Raw genomic sequence first — 22,279 nt, 5'->3', positions numbered from 1 at the left:
TTCAGGGCTATCTCCCACCTGTACCTTTCCTGGGGGAGGGGTGAAGACCAACTCAGGTGGAATCCCTCCCTCAAGGAATTCAGAACCCAGGGCTTGGCAATTTGAAGCCATTAAAACCAGCCTACTACCTCTCCTGTGTCTCCACCACGCCCGCAGCAGGGAGAGTCTGCCAAAGTTAAAGGTGCCGCAACATCTTTTGCTGGTGGGACCCACAGGCAGACAAGTGCCACATACTGGGCAGGATAAGAAAAACAGTCCAGAGACTTCACAGGAAAGTCTTTTAACCTGCTGGGTTTCACCCTCAGGGAAAATTGATGCAGGTGACTCCTTCCCCCTGATAGGAGGCCAGTTTAGTCTGGGAAAACCCGGCTGGACTCTATAATACCTACGCAGACCCTCCTAAGGATTTGGAGGGAAAAGGCACCATACAAGCAGGGCAAGAAACAAGAAAAACAAGAACTGAAAAATTATTTTCTGTTAAACAAAACCTAAGCAAGAGGTCCAGAAAAAGCTGAACTGAAGGTCAAAGAACAGATAGACAACAAATTCATCTAGCAAGAAAAACCTAGGTAAGAGAAGTGAAAGCAATCTCCAGAATAAACTAATTAAGGTAATTAAATGTCTAGACACCAGCAAAAAATAACAAATCACACCAGGAAAATTGACGATATGGCCCAAAGGAACAAACCAATAGTTGAAATGAGATACAAGAGCTGAAACAATTAATTCAGAATATATGAACAGACATGGAAAACCTCATCAAAAACCAAATCAATGAATTGAGGGAGGATATGAAGAAGGCAAGGAATGAAGAAAAAGAAGAAATGGAAAGCGTGAAAAAACAAATCACAGAATTTATGGGAATGAAAGGTATAGTAGAAGAGATGAAAAAAACAATAGAAACCTACAATGGTAGATTTCAAGAGACAGAGGTTAGGATTAGTTAACTGGAGGACAGAACATTTGGAATCCAACAAGAAACAGAAACTATAGGGAAAAAAATGAAAAAATATGAGCAGGGACTCAGAGAATTGAATGATAATATGAAGTGCACAAATATACATGTTGTGGGTGTCCCGGAAGGAGAAAAGAAGGGAAAAGGAGGAGAAAAACTAATGGAAGAAATTATCACTGAAAATTTCCCAACTCTTATGAAATACCTAAACTTATAGATCCAAGAAGTGCAGCGTACTCCAAAGAGAATAGATCTAAACAGACGTTCTCCAAGACACTTACTAGTCAGAATGTCAGAGGTCAAAGAGAAAGAGAGGATCTTGAAAGCAGCAAGAGAAAAGCAATCCATCACATACAAGGGAAACCCAATAAGACGATGCGTAGATTTCTCAGCAGAAACCATGGAGGCAAGAAGACAGTGGGATGATATATTTAAATTACTAAAAGAGAAAAACTGCCAACCAAGAATTCTATACCCAGCAAAATTGTCCTTCAAAAATGAGGGAGAAATTAAAACATTTTCAGGCAAAAAACCACTGAGAGAATTTGTGACTAAGAGACCAGCTCTGCAAGAAATACTAAAAGGAGCACTAGAGACAGATATGAAAAGAAAGAAGAGAGAGGTGTGGAGAAGAGTGTAAAAAGAAGGAAAATTAGATATGACATATAAAATACAAAAGGCAAAATGGTAGAAGAAAGTACTACCCATACAGTAAGAACACATAATGTAAATGGATTGAACTCCCCAATCAAAAGACATAGACAGGCAGAATGGATTAAAAAACAGAATCCTTCTATACGCTGTCTACAGGAAACACATCTTAGACCCAAAGATAAACATAGGTTGAAAGTGAAAGGTTGGGAAAAGATATTTCATGCAAATAACAACCAGAATAGAGCAGGAGTAGCTATACTAATAGCCAACAAATTGGACTTCAAATGTATAACGGTTAAAAGAGACAAAGAAGGATACTATGTACTAATAAAAGGAACAATTCAACTTGAAGACATAACAATCATAAATATTTATGTACCGAACCAGAATGCCCCAAAATACATGAGGCAAACACTGAAAAGAGAAATAGACAATCTACCATAATAGTTGGAAACTTCAATTCACCACTCTCATCAATGGACAGAACATCTAGACAGAGGATCAATAAAGAAACAGAGAATTTGAATGTTACAATAAATGAGATAGACTTAACATTTTTAGGACATTACACCCCACAACAGTAGGATACACCCTTTTCTCAAGTGCTCATGGATCATTCTCAAAGATAGACCATATGCTGGGTCACAAAGCAAGTCTCAACAAATTTAAAAAGATTGAAATCATACAAAACACTTTCTCAGATCATAAAGGAATGAAGTTGGAAATCAATAATAGACAGAGCGCCAGAAAATTCACAAATTGTGGAGGCTCAACAACACACTCTTAAACAACCAGTGGGTGAAGGAAGAAATTACAAGAGAAATCAGTAAGTATCTCGAGGCAAATGAAAATGAAAACACAACATATTAAAACTTATAGGATGCAGCAAAGGCAGTGCTAAGAGGGAAATTTATTGCCCTAAATAAATGCCTATATCAAAAAACAAGAAAGGGCAAAAATTCAGGAATTAACTGTCCACTTGGAAGAACTGGAGAAAGAACAGCAAACTAATCCCAAAGCAAGCAAAAGGAAAGAAATAACAAAGATTAGAGCAGAAATAAATGAAATTGAGAACATGAAAACAATTGAAAAAATCAATAAAACCAGAAGTTGGTTCTATGAGAAAATCAATAAGATTGATGGGCACTTAGCAAGATTGACAAAAAGAAGAAGAAAGAGGATAGAAATACATAAGATCAGAAATGGAAGAGGAGACATAACCACTGACCGCACAGAAATAAAGGAGGTAATAACAGGATACTATGAACAACTTTATGCTAATAAATACAACAATGTAGATGAAATGGACAACTTTGACTCAAGAAGAAATAGATGACCTCAACAAACCAATCACCAGTAAAGAAACTGAATCAGTCATTAAAAAACTTCCCAAAAAGAAAAGTCTAGGACCAGATGGCTTCACATGTGAATTCTATCAAACATTCCAGAAAGAATTAGTACCAACCCTGCTCAAACTCTTCAAAAAAATTGAAGTGGAGGGAAAGCTACCTAATTCATTCCACGAAGCCAACATCACCCTCATACCAAAACCAGGCAAAGATATTACAAAAAAAGAAAACTACAGACCAATCTCTCTAATGAATATAGATGCAAAAATCCTCAACAATATTCTAACAAATCGAATCCAGCAACACATTAAAAGAATTATACATCATGACCAAGTAGGATTCATCCCAGGTATGCAAGGATGGTTCAACATAAGAAAATCAATTAATGTAATACACCATATCAACAAATCAAAGCAGAAAAATCACATGATCATCTCAACTGATACAGAGAAGGCATTTGACAAAATTCAACATCCTTTCCTGTTGAAAACACTTCAAAGGATAGGAATACAAGGGAACTTCCTTAAAATGATAAAGGGAATATATGAAAAACCCACAGCTAATATCATCCTCAATGGGGAAAAACTGAAAACTTCCCCCTAAGATCAGCAACAAGACAAGGATGTCCACCATCACCACTGTTATTCAACATTGTGTTGGAGGTTCTAGCCAGAGCAATTAGACAAGAAAAAGAAATACAAGGCATCAAAATTGGAAAGGAAGAAGTAAAACTATCACTGTTTGCACATGATATGATACTATATGTCGAAAACCCAGAAAAATCCACAGCAAATCTACCACAGCTAATAAACAAATACAACAAAGTGGCAGGTTACAAGATCAACATTCAAAAATCTATAGTGTTTCTATACACTAGTAATGAACAATCTGAGGGGGAAATCAAGAAACCAATTCCATTTACAAATGCAACTAAAAGAATAAAATACTTAGGAATAAATTTAACTAAAGAGACAAAAGACCTATACAAAGAAACCTACAAGAAACTGTTAAAAGAAATCACAGAAGACCTAAATAGATGGAAGGGCATACCGTGTTCATGGATTGGAAGACTATATACAGTTAAGATGTCAATTCTACCTAAATTAATTTACAGATTCAATGCAATACCAATGAAATCCCAACAACTTAATTTTCAGAAATAGAAAAATCAATAAGCAAATTTATCTGGAAGGGCAGGGTGCCCCGAATTGCTAAAAGTTATCTTGAGGAAAAAAAACGATGCTGGAGGTCTCACGCTGCCTGACTTTAAGGAATATTATGAAGCCACAGTGGTCAAAACAGCATGGTATTGGCATAAAGATAGATACACTGACCAATGGAATCAAACAGTGTTCAGATATAGACCCTCTCATCTATGGACATTTGATCTTAGATAAGGTAGTCAAGCCAACTCACCTGGGACAGAACAGTCTCTTCAATAAATGGTGCCTAGAGAACTGGATATCCATATGCAAAAGAATGAAAGAGGACTCGTATCTCACACCCTATACAAAAGTTAACTCAAAATGGATCAAAGATCTAAACACTAGGTCTAAGACCATAAAACAGTTAAGAGGAAAATGTAGGGAGATATCTTATAAATCTTCTAATTGGAGGCAGTTTTATAGACCTTACACCTAAAGCAAGAGCACTAAAGAAAGAAAGAAAGAAATGGGAGCTCCTCAAAATTAAACACTTTTGTGCATCAAAGAACTTCATCAAGAAAGTAAAAAGACAGCCTACACAATGGGAGACAATATTTGGAAACGACATATCAGATAAAGGTCTAGTATCCAGAATTTATAGAGACCGTTCAACTCAACAACAAAAAGAAAGCCAATCCAATTACAAAACCGGAAAAAGACTTGAACAGACACTTCTCAGAAGAAGAAATACAAATGGCCAAAAGGCACATGAAGAGATGCTCAACGTCCCTGGCCATTAGAGAAATGCAAGTCAAAACCACAATGAAATATCATTTCACACCCACCAGAATGGCCATTATCAACAAAACAGAAAATGACAAGTGCTGGAGAGGTGAAGAAAGAGGCACACTTATTCATTGTCGGTGGGAATGTCAAATGGTGCAACCGCTGTGGAAGGCAGTTTGGCGATTCCTCAAAAAGCTGAATATAGAATTGCCATATGACCCAGCAATACCATCGCTAGGTATCTACTCAGAGGACATAAGGGCAAAGACACAAACGGACATTTGCACACCAATGTTTATAGCAGCATTATTTACAATTACAAGGAGATGGAAACAGCCAAAATGTCCATCAACAGATGAGTGACTAAACTAACTGTGATATATACATACGATGGAATGTTATGCAGCTTTAAGACAGAATAAACTTATGAAGTATGTAACAACATGGATGGACCTTGAGAACATTATGCTGAGTGAGACCAGCCAAAAACTAAAGGACAATACTGTATGGTCTCACTGATATGAACTGACGTTAGTGAATAAACTTGGACTATTTCGTTGGTAACAGAGAACATCAGGAGATAGATATAGGGTAAGATATTGGGTAACTGGAGCTGAAGGGATACAGACTATGCAACAGGACTGGATATAAACATCTTAGAGATTCTGTTCCTTTATCTGAAAACTGGCAAAAATAACACCTACATTGCAGGTTTGTTTAAGGACTAAAGATAGTGTGAACAGTTTCTAGAAAATAAATTAAAAACAAGTAAAAAAATAAAAAAGGTTCCTCCTTAAGGTATTAAGACAAGTCAGCAGATTAGCCAGAGAAACAGAAAAGTAGGAAGCTATAGCTTCATTCTGAGATTCTGTGATAGGCATGCTTTAGAAATAAAGCTACCTGATGACTAAACTCCCTTGGGTAATAGGTTAAGAAGACACACCAAAAAAATGGTAATGCTCAAACAAATGAATCAACACCAGTCTGGTGAAGTGTCTATTATTTAAAAACATGATATTCACTTCAAGAAAAATAATGATCTTCCATAATTCATTTTTTTCATTAATACCTTAAATTGAAAGTTATATATCTCAAACAAAAATTTTGAAAAAAAAATCTCAAATTCCATTACTCTAAAACAACTCATCTAATTTTACATATTTCTTCCCCAGCACTTTAAACTTAGTAAGCTGAAGGCTTTTCTATTCCATATCATATTGCTGAGATTTAAGCCCAGACCAAATGGGTATCAGATTAGTAACATTTCAAGAGTATTTACTGAGTACATATAAACAAGATAATTTATTATAATTTAATTTTGAGCAATATATCGGGATTTAAAGAGAGGTACCTGTACATTACCATATAATTTCTGTTTCAGTCTAATCTGTTTCACTGACAAACCAAAACATTTTATGTCTAGTTATTCCTTTTCCTTCCTAATGTTCTCATTCAATTACAGCTAAATTTTAAGAAAATTCTATTGTTGTTAACCTTAAATAAAATATCACTATATATTTGACAAAGGAACTATCAAGCTATATCACTTTCCTACAGAATGATGAAAATTTTACCTGAAATAGAATAAAAGATGATCTCAACAAAATCAAACAAATATTTCTGATACTATTATCATCAGAAAACCATAAATGAACTAAAGGTTATGACAAATTTCCTAGGAAAAAAACTCACTTCAATATAACAAAGCACTTATTCTGGAATTTTCAAATAAGAAATCCTTCAACTTTACTAATAAAACTAAAAATCCAAAGATCACAGAATATCCTCAGAAGTTCTTACCACAGAAGGCTTTGTAAAGAGTTACTGTTCCAGAATGAAGAAAAAAAAAATCAGTTACAGATTTTACTCACTGTCCTAAGTACTGCTAAAACACCTGCTTAGAGGTCACATAAGTGCCCTCAGTAAGCCCTCATTATGCCTCAAAATCAATTAATCTAAATTTGTTGATGCTATATTCCAATTTTCATTGTACAAGTATCCCCTACATTAAGGTGATTTAACTGCAGACTCTCAAGGACATGTTTGTCTGTCCCAGTCCTTGATATTTATTATGTAAAACGTGAAATAATGAGAGAAATATACTGGAAACCACATAAATAAATAAACATCCAAAAAGACCCAGAACTATTAAAAGAATAAATCTTATGTTCAGAGGCTTAAAATAGAACACAATAAAGCAAAAATCCATTAAAGCATTTAAAATAATCTTAACTATTTATAAGTGTACAATTTTAAAAATATTCACTATCTCTCTGCCCATTAACCTTCAAGGAAATGGTAACTCCAGATGCCAAGTAAGGATATTTATTTCACATCACCTTCGATATCAATTGATCAATTATATTTCTTATGTAGAAATTTCCAAGCACATCATTTGACTTAAGGCTATTATTCATATATATCTTTCTTTATCTCCAATAACTTTTTTTTTTTATTTCTAGTAAATACCTACCTTTGAGGTTCTTTGCAGTTGATCACCAACGTATGTTTTACGAAACTGATCCAAGAACCACAGAACTGCAAGCTCTATTTTCTCATTAGAACAGTGAGGCAATCCGGTATCCATTAAGGATATAAGCTGAAAAACTCTTTTCATGAAGGAAAAAAATCGCTTCAGTATAATTTCTTAGAGAAACAGCATTAAAACATTTATCATCAATGTAATATACTAATTGCTGCAAAAAGTGACAAAATACAACTGCATATAAAGAAATTATTTTTTAACTCATCTGAAATCATACCACTAAAAGGTAACTACAATTTGGACTAATTCTTTCTAGCCTTTTTTCCTAAGACATACACATACATACACATATCAACAAACATATACACATACATGCAACTAATATTTTACCAAAAATTCACATATAAAAATACATATTAAATACACACATAGCATTACATAGATTTAAGTAATTATCTATACCTAAATATATTTACTTACCTCTATTTATAAATATATTTTTTACTAAAGGAATGATATTGAATGTATAGTTTTTTATTTTACTTTGTTACTTAATTATATTAAAAAAATAAAACATCTTGCAATCATATAATTCAGAACTCAAAAAAAAAAAATCAAGAGGTACAACCATCAAGTTATAACATTTTTTAAAAGAGTAAGGAAAATTTTACCAGAAATAAATTACAAGATGATCTAAACAAAATCAAATATTTTTAACATTAGTATACAACTATTATTATCAGAAAACCATAAACTGAAACAAGTTAAATTTTCTAGAGAAAAAGTATAACTCAATAAAATGAGAAGTTTAGTTCTAGAATTTTTAAAGAAAAAAAATTTCTTCAACATTACTTTCATTAAAAATTTCTGATGGATGGCTACAAAGTGCCTTGCTCTAACAAAATAAATAAAATGTTTTGAAGACAGAAATAGAGGTTCTTGAAGCAGTCCCTTTTCTAACTTGCACAAAGGCAAAGAAGCCCTGACTCATCCAGCTCCTTCCATGTGCACACATGAAAATACACTCACCCATAAAAACAACACTGTTAATAGCTGGTATCCTTACAAAAATTTTTTAATGTATGCACAAGCAAATACCGCTATCTATTCTCCTCTCAACTCTTTTAAACACATGGAATATACTATACACATAGTTCTAAACCTAGCTGCTTTCATATGATATCTCTTAGAGATTTTTCCATGTCAGGCACAAAAAGCTTCCTTGTTCTCCTTTGCCACAGCTTAACATACAATTATATGAATGTGTCATAATTTTTTCAAACATTATTCTACTGATGGACACTAAAGTTACTTATGTTTATTATTACAAACAAGTATGCAAATAAGTCTTGTATACACAATTTCATGCATGCACAAGTACGTTTACAACACACACTGATTCTGCAACTTTGTAATCTTGACATACTACCAATATATCCTCCATGGATGTCGAGCTAATACATACTCCTATTTATCAATCTGTGAGAGTGCCTCAACTACACAAAGTTGAGATAATTTAGGATATTAAACTTCTAAAATTTCTGCAAATCTAAATAATGACATCTCAGTATAGTTTTAATTTGCATTTCTCCTATGTATGTGAGGTTAAAAGTTTTTCCATGTTTTTAAGCCAGGTGTACACCCTTTCTGTGACCTGTTTGTTCATATCCTTTGCAAATTTTTCTATGTTCTTTTTATTACTAATTCTACAAATTCTTTATTAGATACTGAGCTTTGGCCTATGATTGAGCTGTAAATATTTCTGTTTCTTAACTTTGATTATGGTGTTTTTTTTTTTCTTTTTTAAATACATGAAATATACTATACATATAGTTCTAAATCTAGCTGTTTTCACTTAGCAATATATCTTAAAGACCTTTCCATGACAGCCATAAAGAGCTTCTTGTTCTCTTTTGAAGGTTCTTAACATTCCATTATATGAATATATCATAATTTTTGCCAACAGTCCTCTTAACTATTGTTGTTGCTATTATTATGCAGAAAATTTTATCAATTTTTCCTGTTATAGATTTCCTTGAACAATACCAAGGTTCTCCCTGAATCTGAAGTTATTTTTAGGCTACATTTGTTTTTTACATTTACTTCTATGATGTGTTTGAACTTATATCAATATATAATGTAAGACATGGACTTGACCTTATTTAGGCTAGAAACCTGTTTCAACACCATTTCTTTCTTGCACAGTTCATCTTTTGCTCGTCATCCTGAAGTACCTGTTATATATACTAGATTCAAGTATGTATTTGGATTACTTACTGGACCTTCTATTCCATTGATCTATCTCAGTTAATGTATCCTGACCAATTACTTTTTTCTGTATTATTAAATAATTTTTCAAAGCAATTTTTTTTATATTGTGAAAAATAACATATATATAAAAAAGCAATAAATTTCAAAGCACACCAAACAATTAGTTATACAACAGATTTCAACGTTTGGTATGGGTTACAGTTCCACAATTTTAGGTTTTTCCTTCTAGCTGCTCCAAGACACTGGAGACTAAAAGAAATATCAATATAATAATTCAGCAGTAGGGCAGGCCACAGTGGCTCAGCAGATAAGAGTTCTCACCTGCCCTGCCAGAGACCCAGGTTCGATTCCTGGTGCCTGCGCATACAAATAATAATAATAATAATAATAATAATAACAATAATAATAATAATTCGCAGTCATACTCATTTGTTAAATCCTATCGTCTCTGTTATAACTCCACCTTCTCCTTTGATCTTTCTCTCAGTCTTCAGGGAGTATTTGGGCTATGCCCATTCTACTTTTTTTTCATGTTGGAAAGGGGTGTTAATAATATGGGATAGGGGGATGGAACTAGTTGGTGTTCTGGAGAGGCTGGCTGCTCTGGGTTACAGAGCTTATCTGACCTAGAAACCCATCTGGAGGTTGTAGCTTTCTGGAAAGGAATCATAGTGCATGGAAGCTTTGTAGAATCTCAGATAAAGCCCTAGGTATTCTTTAGGGTTGGCAGGAATGGTTTTGGTTGGGTTTGGCAAAGCATAATGAACAGCAGTATCTGCAAAGCAATATTTCTACTGGTGGATTAATCTTAAGGCTATGTCAAAATTTAATCAGTCTCATTCTGAATATAAATTCATATTTCTAAGTGAAACATAACTACTGTCTGCTACCTTACTCCCAAAGATTTCCAGACATGAAATGTCTGGGTCACAGCTTATGAGCTTCTTTAAAAAAAAACAAAACTTGGCACTTAATGCTAAAGTGTTAAAAAATAGTACTTTGAGGGCGGGCCGCGGTGGCTCAGCGGGCAAAGTGCTTGCCTGCTATGCCGGAGGACCTCGGTTCGATTCCCGGCCCCAGCCCATGTAACAAAAACAAAGAAACAAAATACAATAAAACAAGAAAATGTTTAAAGATGTTTCCCTTTCTTCTATCCTTCCTTCCTTCTCTCTGTCTTTCCTTAAAAAAAAAAAAAAAAAAAAAAAAAAAAAATAGTACTTTGAAACAATTTTTAAATTGATTATTTCCTATAATTATATATTAAGCTGCTTATCCAGAAGTATGCTTCACTTATCAAATATCCCCAACACCACTAAGATTTAGGAAGGAGAATAACTTAAAGATGAAATTTAAGAATTAAATTACTGTGACCAGGGTTTGTTTATTTTTTTCCTCCTCCTAAAATGATGTGAATCCAAAATAACAGTGGCTTAAACACCACAAATGTTTATTTCTCTCTCAAGCAAAAATCCAATGCAGTACTCGAGGTATAGTTGTGTTCCATGGAGTGTCAGGGCCTAGATTCCTCTATCTCATTGCTAGTCTCCTCCAATCCCATAATCATTTTGTGGTCTAAGATATCTTCTTCAGCTCTACCCCTTATATCCACAGTCAGCCAGCAAGTGGATGCTTCCTCTTTTTAAGGACACATCCCAGTATTTGCATATACCATTTTCACTTACATCCAACTACCTAGAATGTAATCACTTAATTGTACCTAGTTTTAAGAGAATCTAATAAACCTAGTCTTTATTTAGGGCTACCATGTGCCCAACAAAACAAGAAAGTATTCTATGACTACAGAAGAAGAGAATAAGAAACGCTGGAGTGACCTGCAGCATCTGCCACAGTGCCCTTCATAGATTTGTGGGCACCTCTAATAAGTGCATAAGACTAAGGCTTGTATTGTATTCATACTAGCTTCAATTTATTGTCCTACATTTAGTTTTCCTTTATCGAAAATAATTTTTGGTAAAAAGCATGGAATGAAGAAGAAAACAAATATATTACTAAATAATTTGATCCAAGTTTAACCAAACCATTTCAAATTCAAAGAAATGAAATTTGGATTATCAATTGTTCTGGATTATCCTAGATATTCAGTTAAACTGAAGTAGTATTCATCAGGTCAGCAAATATATAAGAGCCTACTCTACGTCAGGTATGTGCTTAGTGCTCAGAATATAACAGCAAGACGTATACACTCCCAGCCTCCAATAAAGCATTAGGCCATAAACTATACTTCCAACTTTGTTTTCTATGAAATGCAGGCTAAAACACAAAATAAAAATTATTTCAAGTTAAATATGTTTGTTGTTTAAAGAAAAAAATGGAAATTTTCTACTTTGGAAACATACACTCCCTTTTTCTTATTTCCTGTTACATATTCTCAGGAACAGTACCAGTGTGAAATTACCCTATCTGATGATGAAAACTTTACAAAAATCAAACTAACCACAGCAGTAAGTATACTTAATTTCTACTTTATTAAAAACGTAATATTAAACTTAGAGATATTACAGTCAAATTGTACACTTGGTTTACACTTGGTTTAAAATTAATCACAGCATTTTAAGAAGGCCCCCAAACATCTATTATTCACATTTTCAAGTGATTTAACTTGATATCTGAAATAATAAATCTCAGAAAAACTAAAAACATTTGTGCCCCATTCACATTCAAATTTTATTAAAGAGATAGTTTAAAGATTTAAAAAGGCATAGAATTAAATGAAAATTTTTCAAAAGTGTAGTAAATTTATTAAACACTTAGAAATATATTTAAGAATGGGGGAAACTCTTACAACAAGGCATAACAATTATAATAGTTTTAATAGAGTAGTAGTGATAATAAAAATATACATCTAAGATAATGGGAAATAACAAAAAGACTAGAAAAAGACCCAAGAACTTTGTGTAAGACATAGGTGGCATTTCAAATCAATACAGGGGTGACTCAATAAATGGGGTTGGCATTAATTGTTTTAAACTTTGGAAAAAGTAGATAAAGCTAAATAAAATTCCATAAGTGTAAGAAATTAAATATAAAAAGCTGAAATCATAAAGGAACTAGGAGAAAAATATATGTGGGTATTCGTATTATCCAGAAGTAGAAAAATCTTTCTAAGAAGCATGAGCAACAGAGAAAACATGAAGGAAAAAAATTTACGGATCTGAATTACATAAATATTAAAAAAAATTATAAATACAAATCTTTTTTGTAAAAAAAATAAATCTGTAAGACAAATTAAAAACAAATTAAAAATGGAGAACTATTTTCAAAATAAATGGAAGAATATTAAAGTATTTTATATATAATGAGTTCTAATAAATTAGAAAAAATATCACAAACAGAAATCAGGTAAATGACATAATCGATAGATATGAAAATCACAAAGAAGAAATACAAATGTCAAAAATAAGGATGGAAAAGAATGTTTGATACAACTAGTGACCAAAGAAATACAAATTAAAACAAGATATTTTGTTAGCTATAAACTAGTAAAGGCAATAATCTTATTATCTAGTGTTTGTAAAAAAAAAAAAAAAAGAAATAAAAAGTGTCATTTCTTCTGTTTGGGAGGATAAGCTGATATAACTTTTCCAGAGGACCATTTAGTAATATGTATTCAAAGTCTTTAAAATGGAAGGTTTAACTCTAATGAAATTATTTAAATCCACATAAAGATATAACCACAAGAATATTCATCTAAAAAGTTTATAATAAGGAAAAGTTGAGAAACTATCAAAATTCTACAAAGAGGTCTTGTTTAAATAAATTATGGTTCAGCTTAGAATATTTACTGTGAAGATAAAATATTCACCTTTTTATGTTTGATTTTTTTTAAAAGGGACTTTTTGAAAAAAAATATATTGCTTACTATCTGTCAGGCACAGATCTTGAAGCATTTTTAAAATAGTAACTGATTTATCTTTATTCACAGCCCAAAATGAGTCAGAAAGTATTTTGTTTATCCCCATTTCAGTTTATCAAACAATATTATGACAATCTTTGCTTGAAAAATACAGTGTGATAAACATCACCCAGACTTACAGCATCTTTAACAAAATGATAGTGGTAGTTATCCCAAGATTAATATATAACTTTTCTTTCTTCTTATTTCAATTTTTTACATTTTTCAACAAAACCATGTACCAGTTTACAAATAAAGTAAGTCATTATTAAAAACAAATCATAATATATGGAAAAATCACTCACATAATTCATATGTAGAAATTTTCCTCAGTTTTGAATAGAAGCTTGAAGAGAGTAATTCAGTTGCTTCTTACTAAGGCTATGGTCATTAGGTGAAAAATCTAGTCAACATTCATAAACAAAGCCTGTACTGGGTTACTGACTAACCATTGCTTTTTCACCAGAATTATGCCATCCCTATACACACCAATTTTGCATGCTTTACCAGTTTCTAAGAAATAAAAAGCAACCTAAACTCACAACACACTACTTGCACAACTGTTTTTAAAAAACGGATTCTACTATTTGCTAGAAATTTGACCTTCTATAACCACTTAATCTCTAAATCTCGATTTTCTTATTAGCAAAAAGGGAATAAATACCTTCCTTGAAAAATCAAGTGTAAAATGCTTTAGGTCATAATACCAGCTCAATAACTATATTTCTTAACTGCTTAGTCTATTTCTGTAAATTACATGACCATTACTTACCGACAGGATAATTCTCCATCCATAGCATCATGTTCATCTGTACTGGTATATGTTAATCTGCCTCCTACAACTGTACCAACTAAGTATACCAGCCATGCAAGACGTCCTAATATATAATAAGAAAAAAAAAGTTCAGGAAGTATCGATAGAAATGAAAGTTATTTTCCAGAAAATTCCAAATTAGCAAAATGATCTAGTCTTCCATACAAATGATAAACTGTTCTCAAAATAAGTTCTTGACAGGTGAGAGTGGAGAGTTGGATTTTGTTTATCAAGCCAGTATTAAAGAGGACATGACAGATTTTAGAGGCAACTGGAGAGCCATGCTTGAATAGTGGCTCTACTAATTAGTTATGTGATCATGCATAAGTTACGTAACCTCTTCAAATCTTAAGTATTTTCATTTACAAAATGGAGAAAATAATATCTACCATGAAGACTAGTTATTAAAATTATATTTGATAAAATACAAATTGGAATTTTATTGGGCTGTTATTAAGTACTAGCATGATCCAATGACTAGTATCTCTTCTGAATGGTTGATGCATAGTACCTGTGTGATCATTCTGTATATTGCCCCCACTTGGAACAAAGCAGATGCTGATAAATTTATTTCCTTTGTATTTTCATGCATGATTATTTTAAGAGCCAGGATTTTCACTATGCAACTCACATGGTTGGAAAACCGAGTTAACTTCATGGTCAATAACAGTAAAGGGGTTAAATGGCTTTACAACAGCTGCACAAATGGTAATATCTACAGTTTTCACAAATCTTATTTTGAACTGCTAAAATTGACTAATTTGGACATGGAGAAATTAAATGAATGATTTTTGTTTAAGGCATATGATTTTACCTCTCTGGATTCATCAATCTAGGTAATCAAATTCTCTAAAATTTTAGTGACCTTTCTGAATAATGAACATAGCAGTCATCTTGCTAAAAGTAAATTTTGTGCTATTCTTGGGGACTGGTATTTCTAAGATAGGCAGGCTATTTTATAATACTGAAATCATCTATGTTTCAGTATGAGAAACCTTTTCAAGTGAACTTAGTGCTTTTAAACAGATGTTGAATTGAATGGCCATAAAAGATGTTTCTGTTTCTCAAAGACTTGGGAAGAATAAATAAATGTAGAAAAAGAACATTCCTCTTATTTTCCTAAGGATTCTCACAGTCATTATTATACAATAACTAATCAATAAACTCCCTCATAATTTCTGTGGGCCCAGACCTTAGCCTACTGAGGCAACAAACATCGTGTAAATTAGAAATATAATCTGGCAAATATCCACATTCCTTACTCTATTGCAAGGCAACAACGTGTAAACAAGAATGGACCAATTATGCAACCTTGTATATTTGCAATGTGAAATAAATTAAAAAGAATAGGAACACTAATTTTATCAAGTAATCCATCATAAAACAGACTCAAGGTTCAAGAAATGCATAATTAGTGAAAAAAAATGTAATAGGAAAAAAAGCCCATGTAGGAAACTGGAAGTTAGCTTAAGTACTACAAAAAGTATTTTATAAACAATACAAAAGTTGATAACATGCACTCTCCCTTAAAGACCCTGCTCTGCCTATAGGCCCTCTCAAGTGGTATCTGCTTTAACATCTCTTATATCTTAAGCCTTGAAAAGCAAAAAATTCTTCATGTTTCTCATTTACACTTCCAGGGACATTCTGTCTTCTCATCATAAAAGCATTCAGACTTACATATTATGTCCTCAAAATATATGACTTCTTTTTATAATTACCTATTCTCCCTTGATTATTTCCCTTTATTTTTTTTTTTGAAGACATTAGCTCCTGGCTCACTATGACTCTTTCAACACTATTTCTAAATAAAAAACAGCTTAACTGATATGTAATTCACATACCATATAATTCACCCATTCAAAGTATACAATTTAATATTTTTAGTAAATACTGCAACCATCATCACCATAATCAGTTTTAGAACATTTTTATCACCCTTAAAAGAAACCCCATACTCACAGTATAGTAATAATTTTGCAACCCACCTCCCCAGCATTAAGCCACCACTAATCTGCTTTGTTACTTTATATTTTCCCATTTTGGACATTTCATATAAATGAAATCATACAATATGTGGTCTTTATGATTGGATTCTTTCTCTTAGCACTATATTTTCAAGTTCAACCATGATGCTACATGGATCAGTATTTCATTCCTTTTAATGATCAAATAACATTGCATTACTTGGATATACCACAGTTTATTTATCCATACATCTGTAGACAGGCACTTGGGTTGTTTCCGCTCTTTGGCTATTAAAAACAATGAGGCTATAAACATTCATATGGGCTTATTTTCCATTTCTTTTAGGTATACCTATGCGTAGAATTGCTGGGACATATAGTCACTGTATAATAAACAATTTGAGGTATTACTAAACTGTTTTTCAAAGCAGTTGCACAATTTTACATTACCAATAGCAATGCATAAAAGTTCCAGTATCTCCACATCCAGACAACACTTGTTATCTTTTTCATTATAGCTATAATGAATGTGAAGTGGTACTTCACTATAATTTTGATTTGCATTTCCCTGGTGACTAATAATGTTGAACATCCTTTCATGTATTTACTGGCTATCTGTATGTCTTCTTTGTAGAAATGTCTATTCAAATTCTTTGCCCATGTTTCAACTGGGTAGTTTGTCCTTTTGTTGTTCTATCATATGAGTTCTTTACATATTCTGGATAATATTTATGAGTTCTTCATATATTCTGGATATTAAATCCTTATGAAATATATGATTTACAAATATTTTTCCCATCTAGTGGGTAGTCTTTTCACTTTCTTGATTGTATAATTTGCCACGCAAAATTTTCAATTTTTATGCCGTCCAATTTATATAATTTTTCTTTTCTCACTTGCGTTTTTGGTGTTATAGCTAAGAAACCACTGTCTAATCCAGGTTATGAACATTTCCTCCTATGCTATCTTCTAAGAGTCTTTGATTTTAACTCTTACATTTTGGTCTATTTTTCATTTTTACTTAATTTGTATGTATGGTGAGGTAAAGCCCCAACTTTATTTTTTTGCATGTGGACATCCAGTTATTCCAGCACCATCTGTTGAGAAGACTATTCTTTCCCCATTGAATTGTATTGGTACCTTTATCAAAAATCAGTTTAATGTAACTGTGAGATTTTATATCTGGACTCTAAATTATATTTCATTGAACTACATGTCTACCTTTATACCAGCAATACACTGTCTTGATTACTGCTGTTTGAAATCAGGAAGTGTGAGTCTTCCAACTTGGTTCTTTTTCAAAACTGTCACTTGAATTTTCATATGAATTTTAGGATCAGTTTGTGAATCCTTGTAAAAAAAGCCAGCTGGGATTCTGTGCTGTGTAGATAAATTTGGGACATATTACCTTCTTCACAATATTAAGTACTGTTAAGTGTCCATGATCGTGGACTGCCTTTACATTTATTTAAATCTTTCATTTCTTTCAAAGTGTTTTACAGTTTCAGTATACAAGTTGTTTCTTTTGCATGATAAGCAAACTGTCTAATAACACAAAGGCTAAAGATATAAAATATAGGTTATGAATTTCTCAAATTTAAAATTTTTTATTCATTAATTCATTTTATTCTATGACTGTGAAATTCAGCCCTTTATATCAAAGAATGTCATGCAATGATCAGGTGATCAATTGTAAATATTTTTTCCTAAGATGTGGTAAATTCTGAAGAGAAGTTTATTAACTTAAAGAAAAATAAAATGCATATTTTTTCCTTGTTTTAGACCATGATGATTTATGTTTTATTGTAAGAGAAACAGAAAAGCAGTCATTCTCAACTCTTAAAAATTTAATAAGTACTGATTGAAAGAATTAGGATTAGGGTTAAAAATGAATAGTGAAATATAAAGGCATCATTATTACATTGTCAAATTCAATTTTCATATTTAATTGAATGAGAAACAGTATTTCTCATAAATCTTAAACCTTTCCCTAAATCTCAACAATTTTAGATTGACAGTCTTCAAAATAATATACATTAAGAAGTTACTTTGGTTACAGAATTACATCCACAAAGTTAAAGAACCATGTAAATTCACAAATCTAAATTGTATTTAGAAAAAAATCTAGTGCATGAATTTTATATCTATGATTTCTTTAAAATCTCATTTTATAATAAGATAAATTTCCATTATAATTTTCCATTTTTCTATTTATACTGAAATGTTCAGGGCACTTGTTTTAGCAGCTGTTCAAACACAGCTTATTTTTTTCCCTAACAAAATAATTATCGCTGTAATAATCTGTAATTATGGTTTATAACTGCAATAATCCCAAAGAAATCAGTCATTACCATAGATCACAAGTAATTGTTAACTACTGTTAATGACCTATTTCTTAGGGATTATTGTTTTTGTAAACCATGACCATATCACCACAAATAGGGAAGAGCAAGACAATATAATACAAATGAGATGGTAATACAATAATAAACTTATTTTGTAACATTAAAAGCCATTACGCATCTAAATTAAAGCACGGATAACAAGAGCATATAATTTTCTTTGTTCAACATTAACTGAAGTGTCTAGTCTGCACAAAAGAAACTAAATACTACTAAACACAGTAGTACAAACTAAAGCCACATTAGGCATTTTTCATACTATGAAACAATCATTTTTGAACAGACCATAGATCTCTTTAAGGCAGACAGATTCATCCTACTGACCTTTTGACTAGAAGGAAATAAATAGTTATTAAAAGCCTTCTATATGACAAGCATTATATTAAAAACTTTGAAATGTCATTTTACTAAAACTACATAGCACACCCAACTATAAAAACTCCTTGAATTTATATTAATCAGGTCTGACTTATTTTACTCAATACCTATCTAATATTATTGAATTATTATATTTCAGTTTATCCCATTCACATAGATCTTAGACCCTCTATACTTTCATCCAATACTCATTTGAAGGAAAATGGGATTTTCTTTCATTATACAACTGAGTCTGTTTACATTTTAAGGTAACATTTGATATACATAAAAGAATATATGTAAATACATAAAAATTAAGTATAATCTTTTTTATGTTTATCATGTCATTTTTGTTTCTTTTTTTCTCCTTACTTGGCTTTTTAAAAACTTGAGTTTGCTTGTTTTCTTATTCTTTTTTTCTTCACTACTGGTGTATAGAAGATAAATCAAATGATTTCTATTATTTTAGTTGTTATCCTTGAAATGTTACCATCTCAATTCCCCTACCAAATAAGTACTCAAAATAACAAACAACATAACAAAATTCTCGGCACTCACCCCTCTACTTAAAAGCCACTATTTTTCTGGTATTTTTATTCCGCCTTTTCTTTTTTAGTTTGGCAAATTAAATCTAATAAATTTTAAACAAAACATGTTGGTTTAGATTTATCTATGTGTTTACTATTACCTTCCTTCTGGGATTACTTTCCTTCTTTTGAAAAATAACCTTTAGTATGGTTAGTGAAAATCTTTAATGAAGAGCCTCAGTAAAGATATACTAGTTATAAACATTTTGTTTCCTACATCCGAAAAATGTTTTTTGTATATCCTTGTTCTTGAAAGACATTTTGCTAATAAACAACTGTAGTTAGCAATCATTTCTGTTCAATTCTTTGAGAATAATATTCTACCATCTTCTGGCTTCTGTTTTTACTATTGGAAAGTAAATTATCAATCTATTTTTCATTCTGTTGTAAATGACCTTTTTTCTCTTGCTGCTTTTAGAATTTTCTCTGGCTCTAGGATTACATAGTTTGGCTAAAATGCTATTTTCTTTTTATTTATTTTGACTGATACATGTTGGGCTTCTTAAATTGATGGTTTCAAGTCTTCCATTCATCCTGAAGAATTCTCAGACAGAATGTCTTTAGTTAGTGCCTCTGATCCATCCTCTATTCTGTCTTCCTGGGACTCAATTTGACATATTTGGCCTTCTCATTCTTTCTTCTTTTAATGTTTTAAATTCTCTTTCTTTCTCTGCATTCTTGAAAATTTCTTCAGCTCTAACTATCATTTAGCTAACTCTTTCCTAGCAGGGTCTAATTTACTGTTTAACAAATCCATTAAATCTTAGATCCCAAGAATTATTTTTCAATAAAAAGTTTTAAGACTTTCAAATCTGCCCGGTCATTTTTATATTCTTGTTGCTTGCTCATCTATGAGACTATTTTTTTTTTTTATTTATTGAAACATTTCATACAAATTTATTTTTTAATCTGTAATTCTAACAACTTAAGTAATTGGTGTATAAATCAAATAGATTATTGTTTTTGTTCATGCTCTTTCATGGTAACTTTCATTTCTTTGTGCTGTTTTTTTGTTTTATGGTTGCTTTTTATTATGCATACTTATTGGGTTAATCTTAATCTGCAGGATTTGGGGCACTAAATTGTGATTACTATCCTTCAGAGAAGATTTTAATTTGGTTCTACTGGAAGCCACAGGGCTCTACCAATTTAAGACTACTTTATCTCCATTCAAGGTCCAATGTCATGCAAGAATCTTGGGTCAGCACCCCTACCTTGCTACTGTTCTGCTTTGGTACCATTTCATCAGTGATATTGATATTTGCTTTTGAATATAACCCTGCCTTTTGCCATTGGTTGCTGCTGTCCTACTCTGGTTAAAGTTCACTTCTGTGGGGGAGGGGAGGGGAGCAAGTGCAGAGTACTGGAGGAGAAATAACCTCAGAAATTTCATACATTTACTGCAAGTCAAGCACTGCACTAAAAATTTTATCCAAGATTTGATTTTTTTGTAGCTGAAAGGCCATTCAGAGGATCTAGTTGCTAGGATCTAGTAAATTCTTTGCTTTTAAAGAAACAAACCCTAATTGTGATATCAACAACAACAAAAAAAAGTGATTTTAAAATTTAGGTAGCTGTTTATACTAATTCTAATAACATAATCCAAACTAATGTTTAAAGACAGAATAACAAATCTGAAGAGATACTATATAGGCTGCCATGATACCATCAAGCCAGAAACAGCACAACACAGGCTTACAGGGGTTACCAGAGAACTACAAAGAAATATCCAACTAAAGGGACAACTCGGGGACTGAAATCCAACCTAAACCATACTCACCAATTTTTGTACCCTTGCACCGTGCTGCATCTACCTGGAAGGGGAGTCTTTTCTAATTTGCACAAAGGTACCAAATGTAGTACTGAGCTAGGAAGAAAGCAAAATAAATCCTCAAAGGCCTCAAAGGCCGAAAATTATGTGAAGGCTGAAATCAAGACATAAAAACAAAAAAGCAACTTGAGAGCCTGAGCTTCTTCTCTAATGGCCAGTCTGAGAGTTGCTCAACTTGAAGAGTCCAGCAGAAAGCCCCTGCATAAATCTGGATTCCAAATTGCAATACTCTTAGTGAAAAAGTGAAACAGGAAAAAAAAATCTGCCCTGGGAGAAACTTGTCTGACTTGACTTCAGTGCTAAGGTGGAAAGGGGGCAGGGGTGAGGAGCGCTTAAAATTAGGCTTTACTTGGCTCATAGCCTAAATTACAGAACATGAATGTGATATAAAAAAAACCATTCTAAGGAAATACATAGCTTTCAGTAGATAGCCCCTGCCCTCTTTTAGTTAATGGGCAAAACATTCCAATTAAAAAATAGAGATGGTCAAAATTGATTTTAACAACTGAAGAACCAATAATATGCTGTCTATAAGAGATAAAACTTTAAATATAAAGACTGAACACAGATTGAAAGGAAATGAATAAAAAAAGATACATCATGAAAATAGTAAGTATAAGAAGGCAATAACTGTAGTAATATCAAAACATTTAAGTATTTCCAGAAATAATGAAAGGTATTTCGCAGTGAAAAAGCATCAATTAATGAGACAAAACAATTATAAATGTCTACATGAAGCAAAACCTGGCAGAACTATAGAGTA

At 32.2% G+C, this 22,279-nt stretch overlaps 1 protein-coding gene across 4 annotated transcripts in view; it reads right to left on the bottom strand.

Annotated features, from left to right (window-relative positions):
• Nucleotides 1–22,279, bottom strand: part of RANBP17 (RAN binding protein 17) — a 365,039-nt gene that overhangs the window by 297,851 nt on the left and 44,909 nt on the right. For all 4 annotated transcript variants that reach the window (XM_077137636.1, XM_077137634.1, XM_077137637.1 and 1 more), the window contains exons 13-14: nt 14,331–14,436; nt 7,363–7,498 (exon numbers count right to left, since the gene is read on the bottom strand). In XM_077137636.1, coding sequence (XP_076993751.1) covers nt 7,363–7,498; nt 14,331–14,436 — 242 coding nt within the window. The remainder of the gene's footprint in view (nt 1–7,362; nt 7,499–14,330; nt 14,437–22,279) is intronic.

Source organism: Tamandua tetradactyla, chromosome 20 (genome assembly GCF_023851605.1).
Source record: "Tamandua tetradactyla isolate mTamTet1 chromosome 20, mTamTet1.pri, whole genome shotgun sequence".
Lineage (NCBI taxonomy): Eukaryota > Metazoa > Chordata > Mammalia > Pilosa > Myrmecophagidae > Tamandua > Tamandua tetradactyla.
The sequence above is the reverse complement of the archived record's forward strand: the minus strand, read 5'-3'. Positions and strand labels throughout refer to the sequence as shown.